Source organism: Peromyscus leucopus, chromosome 18 (assembly GCF_004664715.2).
Source record: "Peromyscus leucopus breed LL Stock chromosome 18, UCI_PerLeu_2.1, whole genome shotgun sequence".
Lineage (NCBI taxonomy): Eukaryota > Metazoa > Chordata > Mammalia > Rodentia > Cricetidae > Peromyscus > Peromyscus leucopus.
The window spans coordinates 19,435,774-19,458,655 of NC_051078.1; the positions used below are offsets into that span (position 1 = coordinate 19,435,774).

General features: G+C 40.0%; 1 protein-coding gene across 3 annotated transcripts in view; it reads left to right on the plus strand.

Moving 5' to 3' along the window:
• Positions 1–22,283, plus strand: part of Zdhhc17 (zinc finger DHHC-type palmitoyltransferase 17) — a 79,583-nt gene extending 57,300 nt beyond the window's left edge. For 2 of the 3 annotated variants that reach the window (XM_028873045.1, XM_028873044.1), the window contains exons 9-17: positions 44–186; positions 1,383–1,483; positions 5,963–6,087; positions 6,898–6,960; positions 10,988–11,081; positions 12,327–12,410; positions 13,436–13,593; positions 18,508–18,602; positions 19,523–22,283. In XM_028873045.1, coding sequence (XP_028728878.1) covers positions 44–186; positions 1,383–1,483; positions 5,963–6,087; positions 6,898–6,960; positions 10,988–11,081; positions 12,327–12,410; positions 13,436–13,593; positions 18,508–18,602; positions 19,523–19,661 — 1,002 coding nt within the window. In that variant the 3' untranslated portion in view covers positions 19,662–22,283. Of the gene's footprint in view, positions 1–43; positions 187–1,382; positions 1,484–5,962; positions 6,091–6,897; positions 6,961–10,987; positions 11,082–12,326; positions 12,411–13,435; positions 13,594–18,507; positions 18,603–19,522 lie in introns of all 3 variants that reach the window. The other variant, XM_028873043.2, reaches the window with a different exon arrangement.
• Positions 22,284–22,882: the final 599 nt, after the last annotated feature.

The following is a 22,882-nucleotide window of genomic DNA, read 5'->3' on the forward strand; positions in this document are numbered from 1 at the left end:
TCATCTGATACATACAACAACTTTTTAATGTTTGTTTTTACAGGAATTTCGGCAGAAAGTGATGCTAGGAACTCCATTCCTAGTCATTTGGCTGGTTGGGTTTATAGCAGACCTAAATATTGATTCTTGGCTCATCAAAGGGCTGATGTATGGTGGCGTTTGGGCTACAGTACAGTTTCTTTCCAAGTAAGTGTGTTATTTCTAACTTCAGATTTATGAAAGGACATAATTTGTACCTTGCTATGTCAAATTAATGTTGTCTGTGTTTAGAATATTATCTTTATTGATAATTTTTTTAGTGAAATTCTTTAGGTCTTTTAGCATTATTAAAATTATTCGAAAAGTTCTTTAATGACAAAAGTCTAGTATATGATTTTTGAAGATAAAATACATTCTTAGAAATAGTTAAACTGTTTCTTTAAAAGTGAATGTGAGTTTGTTGAACTGTAAGTGTGATATGTTACTGATTTCTTAGGTAATTATTACACTTACCTTGCTGTAGGTATTGCCTTTGTTTACCAGCATGTAAAAGCGATGAGCTCTGACTGTACTGGCAGAGTGGACGGTGTCTACGCCATCACGAAGCAGCTTAGTCCTTTAAAAACGTCTTTCCTTGCTTTCAGCACTGACCATTTCCTTTCTCATTAAGTCTCTCTGCCCTGAAAGCTGCCCAGTTCAGCAAACCTAAGAAGGTGTCTGACCCACATCCCCATTTCATTCACCACCTTTTAGCATCTTATTGTCACTGGAATTTTAGAAAAGACTTTGGAAATAGTTCACACAGGAAAAAGAATGACTAGTCACCTGCTAATGTTAGTTCTCAGAGTGAGCTGACTGCTGGTTAATTCATCTCTGTAATCTCCTAGGAACTCTGACAGATGGTTTGTTAAATAGGAAAACATCAAGATACTTGATCTGCATGGATAAAAGGTCCTGTTTGTCCTGACATTTATCAGTATTTCTTCCTAGGTTTTAAGTATTACAAATCTAAGCCTCCAGCTGCACTGAATTGGCCAGTTCATTTTACTTGAAAAGATGGGCCCCAACCTTAACTGAACTGGGTAGGTTAGGAGAGATCAGTACTCTCTTGTCCTCTTGCCAGAATTATAATGTCCTTGAACAATGTGCTGGATGATGAAGTTGCTGTATCCTAAAGTGCAGCAAGGTGGAATACACTGAAATTCTAAAACTGCAAAGTATGTTTGGTTCTTGGTAGGTTAAGAGGATCTTGCTGATGTCATTGTTACTGTGAAAACAATCTCAGTATTGAAATAATCTCGCTTTTGTAATTTTAGTCTCTGTTTATTTTACAATGAAATATGTTCATTCTATTCAAATATAATGAAACAGCACTTATGTTGTATAAAATGTTTGTTTTCCAGGTCCTTTTTTGACCATTCGATGCACAGTGCATTGCCTCTTGGGATATATTTGGCAACCAAATTCTGGATGTATGTGACATGGTTCTTCTGGTTTTGGAATGATATCCTTTGCTGTAAAAGGATGTGTTTAAAGCACAGCCCTATCCAAGCAAATGTTTGATGATTTGACATTAGGACTGAGCTCATGATTTATTACAGTGAATCAGTATTCCTAGAAAAATGTGAACTAATATAAAAAGTTTGTAAATACTTGTATTTAGTAGGATGCTTTTAAACACTATTTTTAACAACCACAAACAATAATATCAGCCAATATTAACTCAGTTTAAAAGAAACATTTACCCACATCTTGTAAGCTAGTGTTAATTCATTTTATTGATGGGAAAATTTAGGCCTTAGGAACCCAAGGCCGTATAGCTGGTCTTTGTTAAAGCTAGAATTGAAAGCTGTCAAAGTATTTTTAACTTTTTTATCAAACACTGGCTTACATATTTTTAATATCCAACTATTTTCTCTAAGGACCACCCACCCCCCTTGTTTGCAGTGGGGTCTTTTATGTAGCACAAACTTGCCTTGAACTCATGGCAATCCTTCTGCTTCATTTTCCCAACCAAGAATTAAGATTATACACATGAGCTATCATACTGGATTCTAAGGACTTTCTTAATTTCACTTTTTTCTTTAAACTTAGTAGATAGCTTTTCATTTCCTTTTACACATACTGAATCTCTTTTGCTTCATTAAACACAGTACTAGTGTTTGTAGTCACTATGTGTCAACATATATCATGTGCTAACCACCGAGTTATCAACATAAAATCCTAATTTATTATTTATTTATTTATTTTGAAACAGGTTCTTTCTAAATAAGTTTGGCTGTCCTAGAATTTACTATATAGACTAGGATGGCCTTGAACTCAAAGAGATCCACCCCACACTGCACCCCAAGTGTTAGGATTAAAGGTGTGTACCACTATACCCAGCATAAAATACTTACTAAAAACTATAATTTGGGATCCTAAGTACACACGAACCTTTTTACCACATCTGGCTCGTTTGGATTTGGGAAGGTTTTATGATGTTGTCCAGCCTGGCCTGGAACTCCTGTACTCAAGGGAGTTCTGTCTCTGCTTCCATGTACCTTGGACTGTAGGTGTGTGCCACTGTGCCCTTTTTAAGTTCTTAATTTGTCCTTTAACTCAACAAGTTAGAAAGGAATACTCTGTGTACTTTTCCAGCACATTCTGTGCATGAGACTGAGTGTTCTGGTTCTTCAGGTAACTCTGTCATGACCTAAACTAACTGGAGAGGATTGCATTCAGTTTTCCAGTGTATTGATAGTATTTTTTCCTTGTCATTTTGTAGGCATTGCTAAGTGTATATTGATTTAGGTTTCTTCCTTATACATTGAACCTTAGCACCAGTATGGAAAAACTGAAAGTCCAAAGAAATATATAAATATTAATTAATTAATAAATATATAAATATATATTATAAATAATAAATATATAAATATTAATTAATTAATCAGCATTTTGTTTTTTTTAAAGGTCATTTTCTTCTAACCTTTGTTAGTTGACATTAGAAAGGAGTCTTAGCCGGGCGGTGTTGGCGCACGCCTTTAATCCCAGCACTCGGGAGGCAGAGCCAGGCGGATCTCTGTGAGTTCGAGGCCAGCCTGGACTACCAAGTGAGTTCCAGGAAAGGCGCAAAGCTACACAGAGAAACCCTGTCTCGAAAAAACCAAAAAAAAAAAAAAAAAAAAAAAAAAGAAAAAAGAAAGGAGTCTTGTAAACATGCAGGCATAAGCATACACCCACAGGATAGATGCTGGCTTTTGGGACTAGTTCACCTCTAGACTTGGATTCGTAGTTCCTGCCTGTGAGTGCATCTCTCTGGTTCTCCTGAAGCTCAAGCACGTTCAAAAGCGAAAACAAACGGGAACCTACCTTTACTCAAGAGAGAAGTCAGTAAGACTGGATTATCTGGGTGTGGTGGCCCACAGCCATCCTCACAGCACCTCAGAGGCTGAGGGAGGACAGCCTGAGTGAATTAGCCTGTTTATGCTCTGTGTGTATTTAGTTTTTCTTAGTTTATGGTTTCATAGTTTTGTTTGGTTCCAGTTTGTTTTCTTACTTCTAGAGGCAACCCCTTTATCTTACTGCCTTATCCTTAAATTATTTGGTAGGTTCATATTTCAACTTAAAATGTACCTTTGATTAGCATTGTGTATGAGCTGCCAGGGTACGTGGTAGGGTCGGAGGACCGCTCTGGCGTGGTTCTCTCCTCCCACGGTGGCTGTGTGATTGAGCTCAGGTCTTCGTGTTTGCCCAGCAAGGGCTTTTACCCACGGAGTCACCTCACTGGCCCTCGTGTTTAAATTCAGTTATGGAACATCGTCCGTTCATTTGCTTTTTCCTTAGGTTATGTTTTCTTGGAGACTGGATTCTGTGGCTTGTGGCCACTATCTACCTTTTTTTCTCCTTTGATTTTTCTTGAAAGTATTTTAACATAATTATTATGCCATTTCTCTTCATCTTTCCTCTTTCCTATGATTAACTGAAGTGAATTTACTGAGACTTTCATGTTTTCTGTGATAGGCTGTAGGGTAATAGTTGGCTTTTCCTGTCTGCTTTGGTGCCAGGATGACACCACTTCACCGTCTGATCTGGCCGTTTCCGTCCACCTTTTCTTTGCCTAAGAGAAAAAGCTTAGTTGTGAACTCTTTTTCGAGACAGGGTTTTTCTGTGTAGATTTGCGCCTTTCCTGGAACTCACTCTGTAGCCCAGGCTGGCCTCGAACTCACAGAGATCCGCCTGTCCCTGCTTCCCGAGTGCTGGGATTAAAGGCGTGCGCCACCACCGCCCGGCTAGTTGTGGACTCTTGCTCAGGAGTCTGTTAAAGTTCTGCATGCGGTTCCCTTCTTCCTCAACAGGATGGAGCTGGGATCACCTGCCACAGCCACCCCTGTACACACAGAAATGATGATGTTAACGGCGGTGAGTTCAGCCTCTCTCGTTGTGGCCTGCTAAAGCATAAACACTCATCCTTGAAGGAGTAATATAACGCTTTTGCCGGAAAAGTTGGCAGCGGCTTTTCTTAGTGCCGGTGTAAAGATCAGGCAGGGTGTCGCCAACGGCCATAAGTTGGTGTTGCTTAGCAGGTGCTGAGGATGAATCCCCCCCTTTGCTTCTCTGGAGTTTGATGTGGTTGTTTGGTGTTCAGACATTTACCAAATACATGTGGGATTGTTTCATTCAAGTTCTTTTTATAACTGTCCTTCAGGAGAAATAGAAGCAGTGTATGTACATGTGAAGGGAAATCTTTCAGTCTTGTCTGTTAATTTCTATATCGCACCTTGAAAACACTATTGAGTAAATCAGATATTCTGTATTTCCAGACTCTTATTGCCTTAGCAATATTTTTGGTTTTTCGAGACAGGGTTTCTCTGTGTAGCTTTGCCCCTTTCCTGGAACTCACTTGGTAGCCCAGGCTGGCCTCGAACTCACAGAGATCCGCCTGCCACTGCCTCCCGAGTGCTGGGATTAAAGGCGTGCGCCACCACCGCCCGGCAGCAATATTTTTTATAGTGTTTGATTCTTTTATATTTATAAATGCCTGGTACATTTTTATTAGGTAAAACTTTTCTATTTTAGGAAGGTTTAAAAATATTTTCTAAAATTAACATCAACTTGAATAAGTTCAGAAAAAGGCAAAGAAGAAAACTTACCTTTGTTGGCTTTCCTGTAGTAATGCATCCTTTAAATATATAACTGTATAAATATTATTATATTATAAATATTTAACTTGCCAGTTAAATACATAACTCTGCTGTTTGTTACCCTGGTGTTGTCTGGTTCTGTGACCCTCAGTGAAAAGCAGCTTGGAGCAGCTAAGAGACGATGACTCAGGGTTACTCTTGCTGTGCTCCCAGGACCCGGGGCAGGGTTCACAACTGCCTGTAATTCTAGCTCCAGAGGAGCGAGTACCTGCTTTGCCTGTCCATGGGCACTACACTCACAACCCCCCACAACACACAACACACACACACACACACCTCCCCCTCCCTGAGATTCAGATAATGAAAATAAATACAAATCATTGAAAAGAAAATTTTTTAAAAAAGAAAATCCACCATACAAGTCTACACAGGCCAACCTAATTTAGATAATCCCTTACTAGGACACTTCCCAGGTGACGCTAAGGTATGTCACGTGGACGATTAAAGCTAATCATCACAGATAACTGAAGAGTTTGATATATCTGTATATTTACAAGTTTTGGTGCAAGAAGAACAGTATGTGTCTAACTGAAAATGCCTTCATTTTGTAAAGAGCAATATTGATCTACTGAATTTTTTAATATTTACTGACTTTTAAAGTATCATAAGACTTTGTGGCTTAAATTTATTAGAAGGCTATATTTTATCTTTTTGTACTTAGTTATGGACATTATGGGAAGTATATTTTGACTTAGAAAAGCTTACCAATTTTGGTTGGTAGGTGTTCTTGTGTGGTAACACCGTATGGGTTATAAATCTCTGTGTAAAGATGTCTGCTTTAGATTCCTTAACTTGGACACATCTCAACTTTTTGTTTATTCACCTTCCCTTCCTTGCTAATAGTGTCGCACTTTTCTACAATTTCGGGAAGTCTTGGAAATCAGATCCAGGGATTATTAAAGCCACAGAAGAACAGAAGAAGAAGGTGGTGATGTACCCAGTTGATTGACAGCTTTCCAGTATTTATAGTGGAGATCTAGATAGAAAGGAAGACACTCTTAGAACCAGTGGCATTTTCAGCAGAATTGTTCTCCTCCGGATTTTCTGTGATGTTCCCCGGTGCCTTGTTCTGCCTGGCTTTACATTTTATGATTTAACCTTCCTTCCCTTGACCAAGGGTGCTCTGGTTGTTTTCAGAGGTGAATGTCACAGCTGAAACATCTCTCTGACCTCCACCCCAAGGAATGGTGGGTGAATTACCTGTTAAACTAAAAAGCCAGTAGACTGATAGTGTTAATCCTCCGTTCCAGGAGCCAGGGTGCCCTGTCCATGACTGATGGAGGGCGTCCTTCTCCATGACACAGGGGCTTGAAGCTGGATGTGTGTGAAGTATTGTAGTCCTCCAGTAGAGAACTGGACCAGGCGTTTTAAGTACTGTAAGGGCTGTTTGAGCTGCTGTGGGAAAAATACACCTGTCATCTTGGCACCTGCCTCAGCTCCAGGAGACCAAAACCAGAGAGCTCATTTAAAAAGGAAGTGAATCTTAATGAGTCATTCCTATCCCTAATTAACTGACGGGGTGAATTCTGTGGTCTGCTCCCCTGTTTGGGAGACTGAAGAGGTTGCAGTGCTGAGGTGCCTCTGTAATGACGGCAAGAATGACTCAGTCAGGATATCTTATTGGAGCTTAGAAGATGGGTCAAGACGGCATGTTTATTGATTCACAGTAGTAACGAAAGAGTTGGTGAGCGTTACTCAGTTTTGATTAAAACGTTTTCTGTTTTTTAATTCACAGACAATAGTTGAACTTGCAGAGACTGGAAGTCTGGACCTCAGTATATTCTGCAGTACCTGCTTGGTAATATTTATTATTTTCTCATCTTTCTCTCCTCTTCCTCCTGGCAATATCTCAGCATGGAGGGAGTCTGGGGATGGGAAAGACTCTCGGAGGATCCTGTAGTCTGTGGGAGAAGAGGGAATTAGGGACTGTCTGTCGGTCTGGAGTGTGCTTGTTCCTGCAGCAGACCTGGCTGCACGTCAGAGCCCTGCTCATGTCCGTTCTCATTTTCTTCAACCTTCGGTGAAAACCTACTAATATTTAAAATCCAAAGTCTAAACAAGTTCTTGAGTGTCAGAGTCACAGTATAAAAATTCCAGAAAGGATTTTTCAGACGACAGTCTTGTAGCAAATACAATTTGAGTATTTATCTGGAAGTGTCTGTGCAACTTGAGGTACTGTATTGTCATGAAATTTAAAAATGGTCCTTTTGAACCGCCATACACTAAGACTTGAAAGTACTGTTTGTGAAATCAGTTAAGGTTATGATTATTTTATCGTAGACATTTTAAATTTAGATTTTTGTTTCAATTATTTTATAATATTTGTGAAAATACTTCAAACACAAGCACATTGGTTGCATTTCCCCAAATCATACATAAAACTAAATGCATTTAAATTATATACAGCAAGTAAATGAATGTCTTGTTATGAAAGTTTCCTTGTTAAATAAATAACGGGTGCCTTTTTGTCATTGTGGCATAAACTTTTTTATTATATATTATTATAAACCATGTACTTTGGGTAGGTAATTCCTCATTATAAAGAGCATATTCTTTTATAAAGATAATTTTCACTGTATGGGTGTGCTTTTTATTTACTTATCACATTGATAACTAGATGAGTTCCTAAGAAGACTTGATTGGGTTTTTAGAAATGAGTTAGTGTTGGTTATAGGCCAAGGGTATTATGTTCAAGAACCTTGAGACTGCTGGGTGGTAGTGGTGGCGCACACCTTTAATTCCAGCACTCAGGAGGCAGAGGCAGGTGGATCTTTGTGGGTTCGAGGCTAGCCTGGTCTACAGAGGGAGATCCAGGACAGGCACCAAAACTACACAGAGAAACCCTGTCTTGAAAACAAACAAACAAACACACCTTGAGACTAACTCACCCTTTGCATTGTTATCCTTGCTGAGATTTTTTTTTTCATGTTTCATTTTCATTTGAAATTTGGTGCTCTTGTCCGGTGTTTTTTTCTGCCCCTCAAATATCCTTTAATGAAGGAGACCTGGGAATCTCCACAGCCAGACCCCCTCCCACCAGGGTGGCTAATGCGGTCTGGGGGAAGGTCCATCAGAGGATGAGAGGACTATGGGTAGGCTCCTGTTTGGGGCCTCCCCTCAGCCCCATGATCACATCAGAGACAATCAGAAGAATCATTAAAAAGGAAAACAGAACCCCAAACAAAACATGCATGGGTATCCAAGACAGCTTTTGCCTCCACTTCCCCCTCTCCCTTTTCTGTTTGGAAAAACATTGAAATGTTGAATTCTCAGCCTCTGCATTTCAGGATCCAAGCTCCCCCAACACGCGTACACACACATAGTTGCACACATGTACACTTCACAGCAATAGTCAACACATGCTCACATCCCAAACCTTTAAGTTTAAACATGCAGTTTGAGGTGGTGGACATCTGGGCTTTACCTACTAGAACAAAGGAGCTGGGGACAGGTGGACCCTAGAAAAAACTGATAGGCGTGTGTATGTAGTGGGGGCACACATCCACAAGATTAAGAGATTAAAAAAAATATACCCCCCTATAAAAAGGTTCACTCTTGCTGAAATGTGTGTGTGTGTGTGTGTGTGTGTGTGTGTGGTGGGGGGGTCTGTCTGTCACCCAAGAACAAGCATGCCCTGCCCAGGGTGGAGTTAATGCATTCCCAGCTCAGCACCTCACACTCCATCCTGGCTGCAGGTGTGATCAGCCCTCAATACATCTCTGAGACTGGGCCTCCCTCCTACCACCCACTCTAGTTCAGTTCAGTGTGTGTGTGTGTGTGTGTGTGTGTGTGTGTGTGTTCGTTCCTCCTTAGAGAATAACAACCATGACTGGCTCAGACAGAAAAGTGAAATCTATAAGTTTTTATAGACCTCTAGTCCCCTAAGCCCCACTGGGAAGGAGGGTTAGGGAATAAATGGGTGTCAGGAGAAAGGGAGGGGCCAGGAGGGCCAGTGGCCAGAAAGAGGGTGACCGGAGGCCTGTCCTTCCTTGTCCTTTCCTGACAAATCCCCACCTGACAGAAGATACCTACCTGCCGCCACATTCTCCTTAAACCAGTTTTGCTTGAAGTGATGTTGTCTAAGGGAAAATATAGCTGAGGACCTGAAGTGGGGTAGGTCCTGATACATCCTGCTGCCTTCTAAACAGATTTAGTCACAGCTATGAGAAAGAACAACTCGTCCTTCTCCTTGGTCCCCAGAGCATTCTTACTGGTATAAGAGCTACAGTCTGCTTTTTCCTGGCTACCCCAGGATGGTACCTAAGCTATGCAGAGTAATGGGGAAAGGTAGTATGACCAATGAAGGGTCTTAGGACATTTGCTTTGTTGTAGCTTAATAGCGCTAGCTCTTGTCATAAATTCAGCATTGGAGTTGGAACTCTTGAAGAACACCTGTAAGTTTGTGTATTCCTTTGGCTGATTTAGCATACACAGTAGAGGGAGAGGTACTATAAATAGCATTTTAGTGCTTGTAAAGACCAGAGTAATGACTTTTTGTTACGAAATAGTGACTCCTAAACCCTGAGTATTGTCTTTCTTCAATATGGTCATCAGTTCTAACAGGGGAGATGCAGAACCTAATTGGAGATTTCAGGAGGCAGTTAAAGAGAACACTAGATTGTTAATTTGGGGAAGGTAACTTCATTAATGATTTCTAATATGAACAGCTGTTTTACTCAGTTTTAAGGTGACCTTTTATTAAAAGAAACATTAAAGGGCAACCAGCATCATGATCATTAATCAAATGAATTTTCGTGTAAGAGTTTAGAAAGACTGATGGTTGTATTATGTAGAAACTTGAGTGATACAAAATAAGTTTGTAATCATTTATTGTAACAAATTGAACTTCATTCTTATTTTTGGAGTTAGCACAGCAGTAGAATACTTGTCTTGCACAGTGTTCAGTCCTAGAAGAGACAATGATAAAGCTCACTTGTTACCTTTTGTAAATCAATTGTAGACGAATTTCTAAATGGTCTTACTAAATAAAAAAACACAGAACCAAATATAGGGGTGAAAGTCTTAGAGAGATCAGGGAAATAGGGAAAGCCACCAGCCCACCTTACCTCACCAGCTCTGCAGCTTCCAGATGCACACTACTTCCTGTCTGCCTTGATGTTCTGCCCTCTCATTGGCTCTTAGCCCAGCTACCTCACTTCCTTGTCACTGCCTGTCTGGACAGACCTCCAGGTCTCCGTGGTTGGTACTGGGATTAAAGGTGTGTGTCACCAGGGCTTGGCTCTGTTCCCTAGTGTGGCCTTGAACACACAGAGATCCTGCCTGCTAAGTGATAGGATTAAGGGCATGTGCTACCACTGCCTGACTTTGTTTACTTAAAATGACTGGCCTTTTCCCCCTGATCTCCAGGCAAACTTTACTTATCCAAGTACAAATAAAATATCACCACATTTCAACACAAATAAAATATTACCACAATCAATTCTCCATTCTTTCCTTTCTTAAAAATTGTTTTAAGATTTCATATTATGGAGGACTTTTACCTTCCTTGTTGCTATAGTTTTGGTTTTGAACAAATTAACAGTAATTTTATTAGCTTGGAAATGTTGGTGTAATTCTCAAAAAAATATAGTGCTCTTTTCTCAGTTGTATTTTGAAAATATAAATGTTCAGTGTTTCTTCTTTTTCTGTGGGGCCTTGGCTGTCCTGAAATTCACTCTGTAGACCAGGCTGGCCTCGAACTCACAGAGATCCACTTATCTCTGCCTCTGGGGTGCTGGGATTACAGGCGTTCACCATCATGCCTGGCCAGCTTTTCTTTTTTATATGCAGTGTTTTTCATAATACTTTAATGTGTTTATTAACAGATTCGGAAGCCGGTGAGGTCCAAACACTGTGGTGTGTGCAACCGCTGCATAGCAAAATTTGATCACCATTGCCCATGGGTGGGTAACTGTGTAGGTAAGTTGTGTTAGCAATCTCTAAGAATCTTGTTAGTTTAAGTTACTTTAGGTAACTAAGGAAAAATAGCATTTAAATAGATATTCTTTTTTTGAAAACATTTTTTTAATTTACTTTTATTTTATGTGCACTGGTGTTTTGCCTGAATATATGTCTGTGTGAGGATGCTGGATCCCCTGGAAATGGAGTTACAGACAACTGTGAGCTGCCTTGTGGTTGCTGGGAATTGAACCCGGGTCCTCTGGAAGAGCAGCCGGTGCTCTCAACCGCTGAGCCATCTCTCCAGCTCCCTAGATAGTTATTCTTATATCCCACATGCTTCCTAAATTAACTTCTGGTGGTCTGTATAGCAGCTCATGGAGGTGCATGTACGTGTGTGGGGGTGTGTGTGAGACCATCAGTTGGGAAGAGTCTAATTATTTCACTACACATCCGTTCTGGTGTCTGCTCTGGCCTCGTTTCCCTATTGAGTAACAGTGAAATTCATCTGATGTGGGAAGTGATATTGGAAACATTAAACTGGAGAAAGTAAGGCAGTGATACCATTTGGAAAGATGTGTGCAGAGGCAGAGAGGAATGACAGGTGGGTTTACCCAGTTCACCTTAGGTCCCCGATCTGAAAGTGGCTTTGAGATGGAAGGGGTGATAGAAGGGAAATGTTTACAGTGACCGCATGACTGTGGAGAGAAGATCTGGATTGCAAGGGGTATAAAAGGAAGACAGAATAGGTTTAGCAGACCCTCACACCAAAGAGGAGGATTGGCAGCCGTTAATTCTGTTTTGTGTTATTTTGGGGATTCCCTTGCCTTCAGGTTGAGTATCAGTGTCCTCATCATACCATGAGTGTAATTGCAAGCATTCTTATTTTAAAACTTTTACTAAAACAATGTTCTTAAAAACTGTTTTACAAGCCGGGCGGTGGTGGCACACGCCTTTAATCCCAGCACTTGGGAGGCAGAGCCAGGTGGATCTCTGTGAGTTCGAGGCCAGCCTGGGCTACCAAGTGAGTTCCAGGAGAGGCGCAAAGCTACACAGAGAAACCCTGTCTCGAAAAACCAAAATAAATAAGTAAATAAATAAAAAATTAATAAATAAATAAATAAATAAATAAAACTGTTTTACAAAATAAGTAATATATGTATATGATCGTTGTCCTATACCATCCCTTTCCTAGCACACCCGGGTAAAGGTATATTGCCAGTTGTTTTTTCTTAGCTGAAATAAATTGCTTCTGTGTTCTTTCAGGTGCAGGCAACCATAGATATTTTATGGGATACCTGTTCTTCTTGCTTTTTATGATCTGCTGGATGATTTATGGTTGTATTTCTTGTGAGTACAGTTAGTTTATGCTTTCTTTAAAACACAAATGTTTATATACTTAGATTATATTTACTGCATTAACAAAATAATAACAAAAGTCTTTTAATAAAAATATATTGTTTTGGGGCATCAAATGAAACAATAAGGAAACTGTATCCAGTGTCGAGTACAAGCAAAGCATGGCCAGTGAGCCGCCGTTTAGTATGAATGTCCTTTGCTGGTTTAGTAGTCTTAGAAAGCTTCTGGGTAAAATACACTAGCACTTCACACTCGCGTGCTTGCTCTACTAGCCAGAGTGGACACAATGATTGTGTTAGCTCTTCTTTCCCACCAACAGTTGAGAAAGCAAACTTACAGTTCAATTCGCATGCACTTGAAATGCATGTGGTGTGAGTTATTGCCTACTGGACAGAGCAGGTATCAGAAGTTACTTTTTAAAGATAAGATGTCACTTGTTTTCTCAGCAGGCTTAGTGCCGTGAGAGTTTAGATGAAGGTGCATGGAAGGTCTAGCAGAATGATGCTATCTGCCGAGATAGCAATAAATAAAAGGATAGAAGAAATACAACCCCCAATAGAGATGAAGAAGAAGATTTGGTTCAGGGACTTCATCTAATTTCCAAATCAGCATACCTAACAGAGAACACTTTCCTACCAACAAAAGTCATTATTTGTATTAATAATTCTTTATGCCAGACTTTGTGTTAGAGAAATCCCACCTTACTGAGGTGCCTGTTGCGACTCATGCTCCGCCATCCACCAAAAGCAGCTCATGATCTTGTTTAAAGAGAACGTTCTCTCCAGGGCTGGGAATAATACTCGGCTTATTCTTCTCAGACAGGAATTTCTTTTGAAGTTTGCCGAGTTTTTGCTCTGGTCTATTTTTTATTGATGTTATGGAATTACTAAGATTATAAAAACACTTGCTATTCTATGTCACGAATTAGATCTGGTTAGATCCGGTTCCTTAGTGGTGTCACCATAACAGCTGAGGTGACCGCAAGAGTAATTGTGTCACCTGTCTTCTGCGTTTAGACTGGGGACTTCACTGTGAGACCACTTACACCAAGGATGGATTTTGGACATACATTACTCAGATTGCCGCGTGCTCCCCTTGGATGTTTTGGATGTTTCTGAACAGCGTGTTTCACTTCATGTGGGTGGCCGTCTTACTCATGTGTCAGATGTACCAGGTGCGTGCAAGTGCTTTTTCCTTGGGGTAACACTTCGCTTTCCAGACACTGGCTTGTTGGGGATCAGTTTGGGTTTATTTGCTTTTCCTTTCTGACTTCTTTCCCCCTCCTGCGCTACTTTTAGCAGAAATGTTTATTCCTGATTAAGATACTTGCAGTTGGACATGTTTGAACTTACATTGTGATACTATTAATTTTTTCTTCATTTTAATGATACTGTTTTATTATGTACAAATACTAGTATTTATTCAAATACATATTTATTCAAAAACCTTTAAGAGATCTCCTCCTTCTCTTCAGTTTTTGGGACAGTATCACTTTGTAGACCAGGTGGACTCTGAATTTGGGATCTTCCTGCCCCAGTTTTTTGAATACTAGGATTGTAGGCATATTTAAAAAGAATTTAACTACGGATCTGTTGGAGGAGGCAGTCTGTGTTCATAGTGTCTGTTGGTATACGTGCAGTGTTCAGTAGTCTTTTCATATTTAATTGGCTACTTTTCACAGTTACAGTGATGTATGTGTACTAGCTTGATGATCTCCTATGGAAAACCAAACACAGATTCTATCTTTTTTTTTTTAATTTATTTATTTTATTTTATTTTATTTTATTTTATTTTATTTTACAATACCATTCAGTTCTACATATCAGCCACGGGTTCCCCTATTCTCCCCCCTCCCACACCCTCCCCTTACCCCCCACTCCCACCTCCTCCAGGACAAGTCCTCCCCCGAGGACTGCAATCAACCTGGTAGACTTAGTCCAGGCAGGTCCAGTCCCTTCCTCCCAGACTGAGCCAAGTGTCCCTGCATAAGCTCCAGGTTTCAAACAGCCAACTCATGCAATGAGCACAGGACTTGGTCCCACTGCCTAGTTGCCTCCCAAACTGATCGAGCCAATCAACTGTCTCACCTATTCAGAGGGCCTGATCCAGCTGGGGGCCCCTCAGCCTTTGGTTCATAGTTCATGTGTTTCCATTCATTTAGCTATTTTTTTTTTCAATAATTGAGTAAAACTGAAATTTATTATAAGCCACAGTCGTCCTAGGGACCTCCATGCTATATATATATAGCCTCTATGGTTCTGTGGGTTGTGGTCTGATTGTTCTTTATTTTATATCTAGAATCCACTTATGAGTGAGTACATACCATGACTGTCTTTCTGGGTTTGGGTTACCTCACTCAGGATGATTTTTTCTAGTTCCATCCATTTGCCTGCAAATTTCATGCTTTCATTGTTTTTCTCTGCTGAGTAGTACTCCATTGTGTATATGTACCACATTTTTTCCATCCATTCTTCCGTTGACGGGCATCTATGTTGTTTCCAGGTTCTGGCTATTACAAAGAGTGCTGCTATGAACATAGCTGAGCATGTATCTTTATGGTATGAATCAGCATTCCTTGGGTATATGCCCAAGAGTGGGATGGCTGGGTCTTGAGGTAGTTCCATTCCTAATTTTCTGAGAAACCGCCATACTGATTTCCACAGTGGTTGTACGAGCTTACATTCCCACCAACAGTGGAGGAGTGTTCCCTTTGCTCCACATCCTCTCCAACATTGGCTGTCATTGGTGTTTTTGATCGTAGCCATTCTAACATGTGTAAGGTGGTATCTCAGAGTCGTTTTGATTTGCATTTCTCTGATGATTAAGGATGTTGAGCATTTCTTTAAATGTCTTTCAGCCATTTGTAGTTCTTGTTTTGTGAATTCTCTGTTTAGCTCTTTAGCCCATTTTTTAATTGGACTGTTCAGTATTTTGATGTCTAGTTTCTTGAGTTCTTTATATACTGTGGAGATCAATCCTCTGTCAGATGTGGGGTTGGTGAAGATCTTTTCCCATTCTGTTGGCTGTCTTTTTGTCTTATTGACTGTGTCTTTTGCCCTGCAAAAGCTTCTCAATTTCAAGAGGTCCCATTTATTAATTGTTGTGCTCAGGGTCTGTGCTGTTGGTGTTTTATTTAGGAAATGGTCTCCGGTGCCAATGCGTTCAAGAGTGCTTCCTCCTTTCTTTTCTATTAAGTTTAGTGTAACTGGTTTTATGTTCAGGTCTTTGATCCACTTGGACTTGAGTTTTGTGCATGGTGACAGATATGGATCTATTTGTAATCTTTTACATATTGACATCCAGTTATGCCAGCACCATTTGTTGGAGATACTTTCTTTTTTCCATTGTATAGTTTTGGCTTCTTTGTCAAAAACCAGGTGTTCATATGTGCATGGATTAATGTCAGGGTCTTCTGATATCTATTAGGTCCATTTGAGTCATAACATCTGTTAGGTCCTTTATTTCTTTGTTAAGTTTCAGTCTGGTAGATCTATCTTTTGGTGAGAGTGGTGTGTTAAAATCTCCCACTACTAATGTGTGGGGTTTGATGTGTGTTTTAAACTTTAGTAGTGTTTCTTTTATGAATGTGGGTGCTTTTGTATTTGGAGCATAAATGTTTAGAATTGAGACTTCATCTTGGTGGATTTTTCCCGTGATAAATATGTAATGTCCATCCTGATCTCTTTTGATTGATTTTAGTTTGAAGTCTATTTTATTAATTATTAAGATAGCTACACCAGCTTGTTTCTTAGGTCCATTTGCTTGGAAAGCCTTTTCCCAGCCCTTTACTCGGAGGTAGTGTCTGTCTTTGAAGTTAAGGTGTGTTTCTTGTATGCAGCAGATGGATGGGTCCTGTTTTCTTATCCATTCTGTTAGCTTGTGTCTTTTTTTTTTTTTTTTTTTTTTTTTGGTTTTTTTTTTTGTTTGTTTTTTTGAGACAGGGTTTCTCTGTGTAGCTTTGCGCCATTCCTGGGACTCACTTGGTAGCCCAGGCTGGCCTTGAACTCACAGAGATCCACCTGGCTCTGCCTCCCAAGTGCTGGGATTAAAGGCGTGCGCCACCACCGCCCGGCTAGCTTGTGTCTTTTTATAGGTGAGTTGAGACCATTGATATTGATGGATATTAATGACCGGTGATTGTTACTTCCTGTTATTTTTTGTGGTTGTGTTGTGTTGTCCTTCTGTGGTGTATGTTGGTGTGGGATTATCTATTGCTTGATTTTTCATGGATGTGTTTAGCTTCTTTGGGTTGGATTTTCCCTTCTAGTACTTTATGTAGGGCTGGGTTTGTGGACAGGTATTGATTAAATCTGGTTTTATCCTGGAATATTTTGTTTACTCCGCCTATGGTGATTGAGAGTTTTGCTGGGTATAATTGTCTGGGTTGGCATCCGTGGTCTCTTAGTGTCTCCATGAGATTTGTCCATGATCTTCTAGCTTTCATAGTCTCTATTGAGTAGTCTGGTGTTATTCTGATGGGTTTGCCTTTATATGTTACTTGGTCTTTTTCCTTTGCGGCTCTTAATATTTTTTCTTTGTTCTTTGTGTTTAGTGTTTTGATTATTATGTGGCGAGGGGACTTTTTTTTGGGATCCAGCCTATTCGGTGTTCTGTAAGCTTCTTGTATCTTCATAGGTATTTCTTTCTTTAGGTTAGGAAAGTTTTCTTCTATGATTTTGTTGAATATATTTTCTGTGCCTTTGAGTTGGTATTCTTCTCCTTCTTCTATCCCTATTATTCTTAGGTTTGGTCTTTTCATGGTGTCCCAAAGTTCCTGGACGTTTTGTGTTACGACTTTTTTGTCTTTAGTGTTTTCTTTGACTGGCGAATCTATTTTCTCTATTGTGTCTTCAGTGTCAGAGATTCTCTGTTCCATCTCTTGCAATCGGTTGGTTATGCTTGTTTCTGTAGTTCCTGTTCGTTTAGTCAGGATTTCTATTTCCAGCATTCCCTCAGCATGTGTTTTCTTTATTGTCTCAAATTCATTTTTCATATCTTGGAATGTTTCTTTCATCTGTTTAATTGCTTTTTCTTGGCTTTCTTTGATTTCTTCCCATTTTTTGTTTTTTCTTCCATTTCTTTAAGGGAGTTTTATTTCCTCTTTAATGAAGTTTTTCATTTCCTCTCTAAGGGAAGTTTTTGTTTCCTCTTTAAGGGAGTTTTTCATTTCCTCTTTAAGGAAAGTTTTTATTTCCTCTTTGAGGGAATGTTTTATTTCTTCTTTAAGGGCCTCTATCATCTTCTTAAAGTCATTTTTAGGGTTGATGTCTTCTGCTTGTTCTGTCTTGGTATGTTCAGGTCTTGCAGGTGTAGAATCACTAAGTTCTGATGTTGCTATATAGGTCTTGATGTTGTTGCCTGTATTTTTGCCCTGGCATCTACTCATCTCTTCCTCTGTGCGGTGCAGGTGGTGTCTGTGTCTGAGAGTGCCTCTCTTGTTCTAAATTTTAGTCTTGGTTTAGTAGGAGTTCTTGGTTAAATTGGTGCTATTGGGCTATTTCTTCAGGGGCAACTGATCTCAGTCAGTGAAGTATATACTTATGATTCTGGTGATCTGGTTTGGTGTCTGGGTAGCGCCTTCTTCTGTGTTCCCAGGTCACGGTTTGTTCATTCGTCAACTCCTCAGCTGATCTTGTTTCTTCAGACTTCCAACTGTAGGCATCTGAATCCTCTCCCAGATGGGTTTCAGCTGAGCGGGGTAGTCTCACCAACACCTCCAAGTTGTTGGGTTTCACAGGATCAGCAGCTGGGCCCTGGGTTGTCCTCAGAGGGAGTGTTCAGATTCGTTCTGGTTCCGTCCCAAGGAGATAGCTTCTTCCCCTGGTGTTGGGGTTAGAGGCGTCCCTGTTCCAAGCTGCGTCTGCTTGTCTCCGTCGCCAGGCCTGTCTACTTATGTGGGCCGCCGCCAGGCCTGTATGTCTCTGCCAGCTGCCACCGGGCCTCTATGTTTCTGCTGGCTGCCGCCGCGGGCCTACCTACCTCTGCTTGTCTCCACCGCCAGGCCCGTCTACCAGATTCTAATTTTTTTATTCTGTGCTTACATTCAATATTCAGAAGGGCTGACGGGCTGCTCTTTCTTTCTTCTTAGATAACATGTTTAGGCATTACTACAAATGAGAGAATGAACGCCAGGAGGTACAAGCACTTCAAAGTCACGACGACATCGATTGAGAGCCCATTCAAGTAGGTACACATTCCCAAACGCAGTGTTCCCTGTGCTGATGCTTCATTAGAAACAAACTCCATCAGAGGAGAGTGTTTTCTGAAGAACAGCGTCTGAAGGAAGGGTGTTTCTTTTAGCTGTGCTTAGGAGAAAGGTTTAGTTCTTACTGAACACCACGATGTAGAATCTGGCACACTAACTGCGTATACATTTATGCTCTTAATATATATACGCCGTAAAAGTTTAACCTCCAGCCTGGTGCTTAGAAGTATTGGTGCCTTAATTTTGTGCAATATTTCAAACTGAATTTTTTGTAAGCTCTCACCAGCCTTCAAAGCTTCTCCAGGATGATTAGTTATTGCATGCTTCCGGAAGGGAAACAACTTTTACATAAAAAAGAAAACTTTTATAGAGGTACAGTTATTACATATAAGGTGGAAATGGACCACCTTTCCAAGTGTTACTGAAGACGTAAAGCCCCTGAGCTCCCCTGACATTCTTCATCCATGGTTACTGTTATTAAAGCCCATTGTCAGGTTCATACTGCATATAGTCATCTTCACTTTGACTTCTTTTCTCAGTTTGGGACATAGTTTGGTTTATTGGCAGAGAGCCAGTAACCAAGGGCGGGTGCTTTTTGTTGATGTTTTTGCTGTTGTGTGTGTGTTTGTGTGTGTTTAGAAGCAAACAGTGAGTATGGCATTGGAGTGAAGTGGTTGGGTCACTTTCAAGTATAGTTGTGTAGTGTTTTAAAGTAGCAGAAGAAAAGACAATGCTGGTAGAGCTGTGGAGAAACGGACAGCCTATCTGTTTGCAGTGGTACACTCCTTTCTTGGGAGCAGCCTGAAGTTTTAAGATTAGAAAAAAATGTTAACATGAAAAGTTAAATTAAGTCATTCATACTAACTGAAGTCTCCTTTCTTTTGGGGTCTGATTTTAGCCATGGATGCGTAAGGAATATTATAGACTTCTTTGAATTTCGCTGCTGTGGCCTCTTTCGTCCTGTTATCGTGGACTGGACCAGGCAGTATACCATAGAATATGACCAAATATCAGGATCTGGGTACCAGCTCGTGTAGCAGCGTCTTCATCCTGTGAAACAGTACTGCTGCGTGGTGCCTGAAGATTGTCTGTCCGCGTCTCTCTCACTCGAATCCACATCCTTGGAACAAATAGCATGCTGTATGTAGGGCTAACAGTGACTTTGACAGTCTTTTTTTCAATACTTTTATTAACAAAAGCAAACATGGACAGAACACACTGCCACTTCTAGGAAGAATAAAGATCATAAAAAAGAATTGTCATGGTTCTTAATTTAGGAATTCATCACATACTCAACATTTTGGTTTTGTTCTCATAACATTTGTCATGAAAAAGTGAACTTCTTCTGTTACTAGAGATGGCATACCAAGGACAAATTGTTGTTACAACTAAAACTAAATTTATGTTACAGCTAAATTGTCTTATGCAGTACTTAAGAGTATTGTATCTAATTCCAGGAGAATTGTCTTAAGTTGCTGACTTACGTATTATGTACATTTTAGATGTACACGTAAATGCTGTGATGAAATCATGTGGTTTATTAGAGATCTACTGTACTGTGTCCTCCAAGGCACAGGGAAATAATGTCACGGAAATGTGCGTGCTTTTCTGTTGCCACCAGCTGGTGCAGTGCCGGCTGATTTCTAGCTCGGTGAAAGGCTTTCTAGTAACCTTGCTCTGAGGTCTCACAGTCTGGTAATAAAGCACTTGCATGAGTATACTAAGTCATACTATTTTGTTGAAATTTAAAGCCCTACTAAGTGCATGTTACACTGCATAGAATGTATACTAGCAGATACTGTCCAGTGAAGCATAAATTAGGATTTCTTTTCATGTGCAAAACAGCCCAAATTTTTAAGAGTTGAGGTGGATTTTCAACAAGAGGCAAAACAAATAAGCTAATGCAAAATTCTTATTAATAGAGATAAGTGGATATGCTTCTTTTTAAATTCTGAGCTGAAAAATAAATTGTAGACAAAATAATGGAGTTTAAGCTAAAGATGGAGCATGATCTCTGTACATAGCACATGTGAATAAATGAAAAGCTAATGGAGTATTCTTTTTTTTTTTTAATGACCTATCAGAAAGTAGAATTTAAACCCCAGGGTTGTTTTAATTTTTCCAATCTTGAGTATGTTTTGAAGTTTGTAACACTTTCTGACAGTCTCAGATTTTATTGTTCAATGTGACGCACTGATCAAGTTCTGTTGCAGCATTTCCACACCCTCATGAATACTGTTTACAGTGAGACTTGGTTGAGTCCTCTTAAATGCTGTAGCAAACTGTGGTTCGAGCAACCTGTGGGAGGGGATGGAGGAGGGGGCAGACTGAGACAGATCCTAGACCAGTGTAAAGAATGTGTATGTGTATATAAATAATTTATCAAATAGTTTTCTCTTTGTGTCTATATGTATTAGTGTTTTTAAAGCTGCTCATTTCATTTTGTCCAACCAAAAAGAAAAGGGAGAGATTAACGAGCTTCTAGTGATGTTCAATATTGCTGTTAATAGGCACTACACCCCGCAAGCTCACTGCATGTCCAGTGCTAGGTACACTTAGTATTCCCTGTACAATGCTGGTCACAGGTACTCAAGCAATCCAGTGGTATACCCGCCCCTTGCCTTAGTAAGAGGAGCAGTGGAGATGTGTATAGTTGATGTTCAGTATTTCCAAGTACTACCATTTTTATAGTAATTTTTTTGACCATAAGTCACCCCCCCCCCAAAAAAATGACCCTTATTGTATTTGAGGGTTTTAATATTAGAATTGGCATATGTACTTTATTTTTGAAAAGGGAAGAGATGGGTGTGGGGTGGTAATAGCATTGTACCATTTTGTCATAGAATGTAAAAAAATTGGTCAACTGTACAAATGTCCTTGCTAGTTTTGGCTAATAATGGGGGGAAATTTTAGGTAATTTTTAAATTCAGATGTTATTTATAAAATGCTAGGATTTGTTTTAATTTTGTATTTCGAGTCATTTCACACGAAGACTCAGTTGCAATTTTTATCAGATACATTTTTACCAACAGTTAAAGATTACGGTGGTCCTCTGTTTGAACAAGAGTGTTGTTACCATGTTCTCTCTTTGTGGTACAATGTTCTTCAGTGTAGGAAGAGGCGCTTCTCAGTCAAGCAGACAAACCTGTAGATGTGTAAGGACATGGAATGTTTGCAAGGAGATGCTTTTAGTACTAACATTTCCGAGTCTCCACGAGGCTGTAGCAGAGTTGGCAGATGGGCTGGAGGCAGCGGCTGCGCAGCATCTTTTGTTACCTTTAGGTCTTGTGAGGGGCAGCTTAACCCAGCTCTCAGGCTCTGGGGGTGGGAGGGGGGCAGCCCCCCCCCCAGGGCAGTTCTTGCTGCTCAGCCGGATTCTCAGCTCTGAACGTGAATTCTTTGGAGTTTTTTCATCCATATTTTTGTTGTTTGTAGGAGTTTATTTTAAATACTAGGCATAAAAACGCATCCTACTTAAGCTATGAATATTTTTATTTTATATTTCCTTTATTTATAACTGTGCCAAGTATTATTTTGCTACTTATTGTGTTTCTGTGGAAAGAAAAACTTGTAAAGTGTTTAATAAATTAGCTCTCCTTACATAAATTAAACCTGTCAAAATTTTGTAAAATATTAATCAAAATAAATATTGACTCTTACATGTGGTGGTTGCTCAGTTAATTCACTTAGAAGAAATTGATGAAACTGTGATCTGTAAAGATTCTGTATTTCTGTCTTGATCAGATTGAAGTCACGTGCTATGGGTTTTATAGGAATTTGCGTGAGTAAAACTGGTGGTATTCTAAAATTTGTGTGTGTGTGTGTGTGTGTGTATGATTCTTTTTCAATAAAAAGATCCATTTTTTTCGTAGTATATTTTTGGATCCCGTGGAGTTAATGAGGATCTCAGGAAGTATATGAATATAGATTTTGAATGTATGTCTAAAGCCTTATAATAAAGCAATGCAAAATGATAGCGATGAATTTTGATCCCGGTCACTTCAGATGCTAGGCATGGCAAAGAAGGCATCTTTGTAAATTTAAAAGGTAAAATGATGGTGAGACCCCTGCCCTCATTCACGTGTCCCCTGTGGTCTGAGACTGGTTGTAAATCAGTAGTTGCAGGCTGGACTAATACTCGGCTCGTGACCCCTCTGATATGGAACAGAGGTGCCGCCCCAATGCTTTGCCCCTCGCTTTGACGGCCTGACCAGCCCCCGCATACTGGTAGGCCTTGTCTGTGATGTGGCTGGGTACC